The sequence below is a fragment of the Meleagris gallopavo genome, chromosome 7 (genome assembly GCF_000146605.3).
Source record: "Meleagris gallopavo isolate NT-WF06-2002-E0010 breed Aviagen turkey brand Nicholas breeding stock chromosome 7, Turkey_5.1, whole genome shotgun sequence".
NCBI classification, from domain to species: Eukaryota; Metazoa; Chordata; class Aves; order Galliformes; family Phasianidae; genus Meleagris; species Meleagris gallopavo.
This window is the reverse complement of record NC_015017.2, coordinates 28,512,540-28,522,290: the sequence shown is the minus strand read 5'-3', so window position 1 is coordinate 28,522,290 and position 9,751 is coordinate 28,512,540. Positions and strand designations below refer to the sequence as shown.

At 52.0% G+C, this 9,751-nt stretch overlaps 1 protein-coding gene across 2 annotated transcripts; it reads left to right on the top strand.

Moving 5' to 3' along the window:
- Positions 1-493: 493 nt before the first annotated feature.
- CYTIP (cytohesin 1 interacting protein) lies at positions 494-9,489 on the top strand. 2 transcript variants are annotated; one of them, XM_019617268.2, is made up of 8 exons: positions 494-793; positions 3,199-3,248; positions 3,569-3,623; positions 5,520-5,622; positions 5,754-5,847; positions 6,154-6,223; positions 8,048-8,114; positions 8,717-9,489. In XM_019617268.2, the coding sequence occupies exons 1-8, from the start codon at positions 527-529 to the stop codon at positions 9,175-9,177; spliced, it is 1,167 nt and encodes a 388-aa protein (XP_019472813.1). In that variant the 5' UTR covers positions 494-526; the 3' UTR covers positions 9,178-9,489. The 2 variants fall into 2 exon arrangements, with proteins under 2 accessions (XP_019472813.1, XP_010712377.1); XM_010714075.3 differs by having other exon boundaries at positions 495-754.
- The last annotated feature ends 262 nt before the right edge of the window (positions 9,490-9,751 follow it).

Genomic DNA, 9,751 nt, shown 5'->3' with positions numbered 1-9,751 from the left:
CAGCACCTGATGTCCCCATCCTCACTGCACTCACACAGCCATTGCTCACAGGCCTAATCTGCTGGGTGAGTCACTGCTCTGCACCAGTGCTCAGCTAATGGCATTGCAGAGCAAGGGCAGAGCGCTGGTTTCAGCTCTTACTTTCAGGCCGTGGCCTTTAGTTTTTGCTTCCCTCCCTGTGGCTGGAAAATCATGCACTGATGCTGTTGTCCAAAGAAAGCATTGCTTTCCTGCCTTTGCCAAAAGGAAACCTGAGTAAAGCAAGGAAGGCCGAGCAAGTGAAAGAATGAACAAGCTGAGCTTGGGCAAGTGTCTAAAGCAAACAGTTCTTTAAGGACACGTTATTACAGCAAGTGGGATCTGTGTGCAGTAAGAATCGTTGTTGTGTGCAGAGACGGAAAAATTAAGCAGATTTCTGTAGCTGCCAAGCCTAGTTCTTAACTCCCGCATGGGCACAAACACACGGAGCAGCCCTGGTGAGCTGCAAGAAGAGATTTATGTAATGTGCACCTAAACCACAAGTCACATGGCCCGCTTTCCGTTTTCATACTTTCTGATCGCTCAGAGGAGAAGCGACCCAAACGGCCGTGCTTTGCCATGCACTGAGCGCTGCCCTTCCAGCACCATGTCCCTGCGGCGGCTCGCCCAGCACGGCCAGCGCGAGGGCAGCGGGGATCGGGGCGTGCAGATGGACAGCAGGCGGCTGCAGCAGCTGGTCAGCACGGTGGGGACGCTGCCGAGGGGCCGCAAGCAGGTAGGGCACCTCCAGCCTGCAGGGCACCGTGGTCAGAGGGTGAGTTTGGGTCGCAATGGGCTCCTTCCAGCAGCTGCTGTGTGGGAGCGCTGCCAAGGGAGGTGCGGGAGGAGACTGCGGGAGTGCCGGGGTCAGCAGAGCTCCTGCAGCTGGGGTCCTGCCTGGCTCTTCGTTCCAGCTGTGCTGCGAGGCACAGAGGAGCATCCTGCTGCCTGGTGTTCCCTTAAACTTGGGCGTGCTTCAGCATGGTGGTCTGGCTGGGCTTTGTTCTGCAACCCTGGCAGGAAGCACCTATCGTGGGTTGTTTCCTTCCAAACTTCGGGGTGTTTTACTACAACTATTGTAGCTACTTTGGCTGTCCCTGTTGCTGTGCTTTTCGTAGAGTCAATCACAGAACCACAGTATGGTTGGAAGGGACCCCTCAGCCCAGCCCTGCCGTGGGCTGGCTGCCCCCCAGCTCAGGCTGCCCAGCGCCCATCCACGGCTGGGGCACCTCCAGGGATGGGGCACTCAGCTCTGGGCAGTGCCACGGCCTCACTGCCCCCTGAGGAAGGAATTTCCTCCTCATGTCTGACCTAAATCTCCTCTTCTAGTTTAAAAACACTCCTCTTGTCCTGTCACTATCTGCCCAGGTACAAAGTCAGTCTCTCTCCTGTTTATAAGCTCCCTTTTCATGTGGAACAGCAAATTTCTGTTATTTGCAATGGGAGGCCAACAAAACTGCCTGTTGCTGCTGCTGTAAATTGCCAGCTGAGCAATTGTAGCTCACCTGTTTGTCTTGTGTGAATAAGCCTGAATTGAAAGTGCTTGAAATGCATTATAATTTTGAAGTGTTATTGGAAAACTGGCACATAATGTCCAAGCACTGAAGGCTCTGCTTTGTGCAGCAACAGAAGCACATTCCTCCCATACAATCCTGGGGATGTAAAAGACAGCCAGAAGCAGAGGAGCACTGGGCACGCTGCATTGATGCAGCCACCAGCAGCAGCGATAGAGCAGCACTTTGTGGTTCTGGTGCAGATAAATGAGCAAGAATGGCCGTAATGTGTCTGTGTGTGTTAACAGAGAACTCCAAGTGTGTTACTGCATGGCATCCCTTGCTCCTGCCTGCTTCTCTCTCCAGTTAAACACGGGTTCATAAAATGGAGGTTGTGTTGGTGGTTGCACATTGGCCTGGCTTTGCAGAATTGAAGCCTCGGACGTTTTAGTATATCGACTGTACAATTTAGCGGTAATGTCATTCCTTATTTTTGGCTCAGGTTTATGGAAAGCATGGATGTTTAAGTGCTGATCCTGGCTTTTCTCAGGCCTCTGTAGGCAAAAGGCTGCCTTGCCCGAAGCAGGGATGCTGGATGCTTGTTGCCATGGCCATGCATCAGCTTGGAAACACTATTTGGCCATCACTAGTAGCTGCTGAGAGCTGCCTGCAGCTTTGTGGTGTGTGTATGTGTGTGTCTGCTTTCTGCCTTTTTTGATGGGTGTTGAAGTTATAAATACCTACAGATTTTTTAGGGGAAAGGCGTGAAAGAAAGCTGAGGTCTCTGCATAACAAAAGTGTGATTTGGGTACAATATAGGTGATACTTATAGTGTTAGTGGAAATCCCTGGCTTATACAGTTTTGCAGCCTCCCTGCTTTAGTGCTGAATGCAGAAGTGCAGCAGGAGATCCTCCTTTGATGCCCTACAGAACACAGCATTTGTCTTTCGCAGCTGTGCCTTTTGTCCTCCCAATTTCTGCCCTCCTGAGAAGCTGCACCTCCAGCAGTTTGTGTAAAGAGTTCCCTACTCCAGGCACCGTTCCCATCAGATTTCTTTCTGGTGTTTCGTCACTAATTTTCCTCTTGCACTCCCTGATGTGAGCACAGCAGCCCTCAGATCCCCGTGCAGCCCCTCCTGCCTCAAACCCCTCCGGTGTGTGCTGCTGTGTTCCCCAGCCACGTCCTGCTGTGCTCACCTCTTCCTTGGGAGCGATGTCTGAGAGCTGGCAGCCCATTGGCAGAGGTCACATTGTCCCCCCTGCACAGAATGTTGTCACCAGGCATCGGCTGGCGGTGACTCAGCTCCCCATTCTTAGCTCACTGCAGGAAGGCTGGGACAGCAGACAGCTGATGGGCAGTGATGCTTTCATATCGGGTTGGGACTGGCAGTGCAGCACAGTCCCCCGGGAGAAACAGCCCTTGATGTTTTCTGGATGTGAACAACTGGATCAATATTACCACGTGCTAAGAGCACCCATGATTTTGCTTTTTCTCCGTGGCGTTCCTATCTTGCTAGTGCTGAATGTTGTGTTTAAAAGACTTGGAAAAATGCTACATTTGAGGGACTGATTTCAACCTAACAGCAGCACAGCGGCACTCCTCCAGCAGCAGCTTCCTTTAGGCCGCAGGGAGCCCTGAGGAGCTGTGACCCCACTGACCCTTTTCCTTTCCCCTTTCTGCTCGCAGCTCGCTCTGACCAGATCCAGCTCCCTGGGGGACTGCTCCCGGCCGCAGAGGTACGGTGATGCCCCGCCAGCTGTGCTCACACAGTGCAGCCCTGGGTGGGATGGACTCACGGGGGAAGTAGGGTGGAGGGGCTCAGGAATGGGGTCGTAGAAAGATAAGACATCCCAGTTGGAAGGGACCCACAGGAGCAGCGAGCCCTGCACAGCCCCACTTGAACCCAAAGTCTGAGGTTGGTGTGCCAGCTCTCCCTGAGCTCCAGCAGCTCGGGGCTGTGCCTGCTGTACTGGGAGCTGCGCTGTGCCCTCCGCCCTCTGCAGCACAGCCTTTCCCTGCTGTACAACCTGGGTAATCCTGAGTGCTTTTCTTGCAGACACTTCATTTCTATATTCAAAGAAGATAAAGAGACATTTGGGTTTGAAATCCAGGTAAGACTTACGTGACAAATTGATTCATTTAAAGATAAAATACTGTGTGAAATCTTCAGCATCACATCCTCCAAACTAGATTAACATGGGGAAAAGGGATGTGCTTCTGAGGAGTCCTCAGGTCACAGCTGAGAGCCTGGTCCCATGGCAAGTTGGAGTGCTGACCATAGGAGACCACAGCTCAGATATGAAGCGGGCAGTGGGAAAGCCTTCTTTCCTCCTTAGGCAATCGTGTTTTCAGAGAATGCCACGTGGAAATATTTTTATATAAAAGAGAGAGATCAAAATCCTCTCCTTTTTCTAGAAAGCCCTTGTGCCTGCTGTATGAAATGACCTGGCACTGCCATGCACAGAGGGAGGTGCTAGCTCTGGTGAAAGGAGTGCTCTGGGGAGTTGATGCTGTGACTAATGGTTGTGTGAGTGTTCGGCTCGGGAACACTTTCAGAGAGCTTTCAGAAGGGAAATAATTGAGTCAATTATCGGGCTTTTGTATAAATTGTCAGGGCAGATTTTCATTATACGTGACATTCTGATTAAAAATAATTGTTCTTGGCGTATTTCTTCCTGAACGTACATTCAGTGTGAGCATTTCACTAGAAAGTCCAGGCTGTGAAATGACAGCGTCAGTTTGGTACCAAGCATAAGGCATTATTTAGAAGCTGCAGTTTCATTATTGCTACGTAGGCAAACCAGAGTACGAGGATGTGAAATTCTGGGTCTGCCATCTGCAAGGAGCTCTCAGAGCTACAGCCACGGCTGAACGCGGGTCTCTTGTGTGCTGCCTGTACTGGTACTGGTCCGAGCTTCTTGTACTGGTACTTCCCACTCGTTAAGTGGATTCTGGTGGTGAGACAGACTCAGTGTGTCTCTGTGCCCAGATGTTTGCACATCAGCTGCTTCGAGTCACATCTTTCCCAGCACTGCGGCCACCTAAAGCCCAGTTATCCACCCAAAGTAACAACCCGGCTTCTGTGGTCTGTGAAGAGAGGAAGGTGCGTGGTGAGGGAATCCCATCCTCCTGGTCAAAAGTGGGGCTCTTAGGGCACCAGTCACTCGCTGGGGACATCTGCCTCTCTGGTGGCTCTGGCAGGGATGCTGAGCTGATGGACAGACGTCTCAGCTAGGCATGGTGAATCTCACCCTGCTTCTCTGGGCCGCTCAACGTGGTCCATACAGAAGGACAGGCACGTCCTACTGCCTCAGTTATGCAGTGGTATATCCTTCAGAACCCTCAGCACAGAATCACAGAATGGCCAGGGTTGGAAGGGACCTCAAGGCTCATGAAGCTCCAACCCCCCTCATTACAGGCAGGGCCATCAGCCTCCACATTTCACACCAGCCCAGGCTGCCCAGGGCTCCATCCAACCTGGCCTTGAACACCTCCAGGGTCGGGGCATCACATCATTTGGTGTTCTTAGTTTAGCTGAAAGTTTTGCTGATGGTTTTAAGGCTGAAATCACCACATTGGTGTGATTTGCTCAAATAAACTCTGACCTCGTGATAGAATTCATTTCTGTTCAATGTTGACTGAGAAATTTGGGAATCTATCATGACGTATGTAAGTAGGTTTTCAGGAACTTGAGTTTCAGTCTTAAACATCCTCTCGGCAGAGGATGTGGCTGAATACTGATATTTGCATGCAACCCAAAATACATTTCCTGTCATTGCAAGATGCTCAGGTCGTATCTCCCAGTTTAGCATTTTTTCTAAATGAATGTCAGAGTTGATACCAGCACGATGGATTCTACCAAGAGTTATGATAATACAACCTGCTCAACACAGCATTCTCATTTTAAAAAAGCGTGTGAAATGAAAATAGATCACATGACAGTATTTTAAATATTACTTGTAGTCATGTCTTCAATATCAGCAGCACTTTTTCTTTGCTGTTTGCAGACTATTAGATTTCCAAACCAAACTGATTACTCCTTGGAGGTATGCACTTGCGTCTGCAAAATTCAAGAGGAAAGTCCTGCCCATTTTTCTGGACTTCAAATTGGTAATGACTTGTTTTCTTTCCTATCTGTGGGTGGCCATAGTTGTTTTTCTCCATGTTAGTTTTGTTTTAGAGAATGTGAAAGGGATGTGTATGCTGAAGATGCTCATTGTAGCTTCTGCTTATCTCTACAGGTGATATTCTTGCCAGTGTCAACGGAGTGAACACTGATGGTTTTAGTCACAAGCAAATTGTAGACTTGATAAAGTCTTCAGGGAACTACTTAAGGTAGGCTTCTGCCCTTCACAGTGCTTTGAGTTTGATGTTGTCCTGCTGGAAACCATCAAACCTTCTTGTGCTAAGCAGCAGTGCCACGCTCATAGACACGCAGCACTGTGATGTGCATCTCTTGCCCACGCCGTGACTTTGCTCATCCCACAGCAGCTGCTGAATCCATCTGTGGAGGGGAGGTGATGGCACATCAGGGCACCTTCCGTCCCATGTGCATCCCCTCCCTGAGGACCCCATGGCACCATATGCTGCTGTAGGGCACCTGTCCCCCATGCTGGTACCCAAAGCCCCTCTTCTTTCCAGGCTGGAAACTGTCAACGGGGCCCTGTTCCTGAGGAAGACGGAGCTGGAGACCAAGCTGCAGCTGCTGAAGGTAACGTGGTGAACCACTGTGCTGCTGTGAAGCTCAGAGTGCTGCCGTGGGTCCGCTGTCTGTGGGGGTGGCCTTGGGGTGCAGTGGGGGCTGGGGAGCCGCGTGTCCCCAGTGCTGCTGCTGCCAGACCCACTGCCTCCCTGGTGGATGCTGCAGGGGCCGGGTGCCCTGCTGTGTGTGGAGGTGATGTCAGCAGCACCTCACTGAGCGCACTGCGGCATCGCTCCGGCTGCAGCACCAGCCTGCACATGTGGCTGTCACGCCACAACCACGGGGCCTTGGCTCCCCATTGCATCCCTGGGACCCACATGTCTCCAGCTCTGGGGCTGCAAAGTGTCTCTGTGAGCCCCTGGGCATCTTCTGAAAGCATCCGAGTTCTCGTCCTGCCAGGGGTGCTGAGCTTCTCCAGCTTTTTTGCTGCCTGATGCAGGGAAGAAGTAATGCTGACTGCATGTCATAGGCTTGTTTTTCATTAGGTGAAATGATGAAAAAATAATCAAAAAATCATTTTGATAATTTTGACCTCCTCTTAAGATAACTTTGGCCTCTTCTTAAACTTGGTCAGACTGAGAATTGATGAGTGCTGTAAGTGAACAGTAAGCTGGGCCAGCATTTGGAGAATGTCAAAGCATGACGTGTAGACACTTCGGAGTATTCTTTACGTGATGGAGAGTTTTTCCTTATAGCAGTACTGAGCCAAGGCCCTCCCTGCAGGAATGGGGTACTTCAAACTGGATACTGATCTGGTTAGAATAAACCTCACGATAAATATTCAGGCTTGCCAGAACTTTGCAGCAGGGATGGGATTTGCCATCTGTGTGCATCTGGGGACAATGCCTGTGTGAGCAGCGCTGTGGCTGCCCCTCCCCGAGTTCAGAGAACTCAGGAAGACAGACGCTGCTGTGAAACACTCAGCTTTCATGTTCAGATAGCAGTGGTTTCCCAAAAGTGCTAAGCCTCTGCAAGCAGAGCTTTCACTGTTGTGTGAAGTTGGGTGTGGGCCTGGCCCTGTGTGTCGGCACTCCTGCCTGATGCACGGCACAGGGCTGTGCCCAGCATCAGTGCTGTGTCACCACACCATGCCACCGAGCACCGGGCAGGCTGCTGGTGAGGTCTGATGGGATGGGAGAAACCGCCCTGCCACGTGGCTGTGCTTTTGGCTGGGGCTGAGGGATGGCAAACAGCCCCAGGGCAAGGGCTGCTGCAGTTCTGGTGCCTTACCCCAAAGCCGTGGTGTTTTGATTGGTGTTGCTGGAATGTGAAGCACAGAAAAATGTGCAAGGAACAGCAATATTGTCCACGCAAGCTTTGCCTGGGCACTCTGCATGGATAGCCATGTAACTTGCCAGACTGCCCTGTCGTGTGTGCTCATGCAGGTTGCCAAGGAAATGTGTGGTGCTTTCTTGTGGACCCAGCAGGCACTCACTTGGCAGCTTCTTAACCAGTGCAGCACTTATTTGTTAGATCAATGGCTGACCTGCAACAGAGGAAATAACGTAATGCTGCTCGCTGGTAGAGTGGGATGCCAGCACGTGCAGGCTGCACAGTGGCTCAGTGGAAGGCCATCTGAGTACATTCCAGATTTCAGCCTTCTGCTTTTGCACATCTCACGCAGACAGTGCCTCAGCCAAAGCTTTGCTCAGGGAAGCTGTGCAGCTTGCTGGAGGAGGCTCGCTGAGCCCCAGGAATGCTGTGTTGTGCAGAAAGAGGGCACACCTCCGCATCCTGTAGGCAAAGAGTGCTCTCTGGGAACCTGCTTTATTTGAAGTGTTTTGTAACTTTGTGAAAGTGTGAATGACAGTCAGCTCTTTTAATCCTTCGCAGCAAACTCTGCAGCAGAAGTGGGTGGAGTTGCGCTCCCTGCACTTACAGGAACAGCGTTTGCTGCATGGTGAGTCTCCGTTTCCGGGTGGGAAACCGCAGCGCTGCTGAGACCTCTGGGGGAAGCTGGGGCTGAGCAGCACCAGCCATTCCTCTAACCTGGTTTCCATCTGCTTTCTTTTTTTCCGTCTTAATGAGGGCACGGGCTGACCCCTGGGGAAGCTTTTTATCAGTGTCTAAAGAATTTGGGTGCTGGACTGATGCATGAGTTCTAGGAGACGAGTTCAAGTGGGTTGGAAAGCTTCTTTTCTGTTCTCTGTTTTTAACTGGACTTTAAAACAAACAAAGCCTTCCTCTCCTTATGTGTTGCCTGAGGAGAAAATTTGCTTCTGCATTTTGGGGCAAGGCAGCAGTAGAGGGTCCTGTATAGCTGGGAACGTGGGGTGAGATGTGGTGTGGGTGAGATATTGCCCAGTCCCACGGTGGGATGGAAGGGCAGGAGGCCGGGCCAGAACGAAAGCCCAGCTGGTGGCCCTGGCTGGGCGGAGAAGAGGAGCCGGGCTGACCGCCCAGCAGCAGATCTGGGCAGCTCTGCAGAGCCGTAGGCTGCGTCTGCTTGCAGGAGCTCACTGATGCCGTTGAATAACGCTCCTTCTTGACCTCTGCTTCCAGGAGAGGTGAATGACAACGCTCTGCTGGAGCTGGAAGAGGCCAACTTATTTGGGGACTGTACACCAAGACCACTCTCTCCGACCAAGACCCGATTCTCCAGCGAGAGCAGCTCCCGGAGCCGCCTGAGCTCCATGACTCTGGACAGCGAGGACAGCTTCTACCAGAGCGGTGCCTTCGACGACTCCGCCGCGGAGAGCTTGAGCCGCCAGTCCAGCGTGGACGACGACTGCTTCCTGCCCAGGGATGGTGATGGCACGGCCGGGAGGTGCTCCCTGCGCAGGCACCGCAGCATCAGCCTGGCCAGCAGCGGCTCCATGTCCCCGCTGTGGGAGAGCGGCGGCAGCTCCAGCAGCTTCGGGACGCTCCCGAGGAAGAGCAGGAGATCCAGCGTTAGAAAGCAGCTCCTGAAATTCATTCCAGGCCTCCACCGGGCGCTGGAGGAGGAGGAAAGCCGGGTGTGACACTGCGTTCCCCAGGAGCAGGAGGAGCAGCATGAGGCTGCGTTTGTTCCTTACCCACACGGCCTTACAGCGGGACTGATGGTATTTAAAATGCTCTGATTTATTAATTATTTTAATTTTTAATCAGAGTAAATCGTGGACTTTTTCATTAACATAAAAGATGGCTAGCTCCAAGAGGTGAAGAACTGTGAACGACTCCCTCAGCATATTTAGTGTTAATGACGGGTTTTAATCAAGTGCGATTTTTCTATTTATTTTCTGTTACCGAAGTCAGTCTTCAGAGATCTTCAATAAAGCAAGAGCTTCTACTAAGCCGGTGACCAGGAGCAGGGCAGAGCCCAGACCTCGTGCAGGGGTAGGTCCCAGAGGTGATGCTGGGACAGACAGTGCTGCTGCTCGGGGGCACAGCTCAGCCAAGCCTCCCTTACTGCAGGGGATGTGCAGCACAAACGTCCTGGGTCATGCAGCAGAGCCCCGCGCCCAGCCTGTGCTGCAGAACTGCACGCTGGTGATGGAGGAGAGCTGCTGTGCTGCTGGCTTATGCAGGACATAAGGTGTCGGTGCTGATACAAGA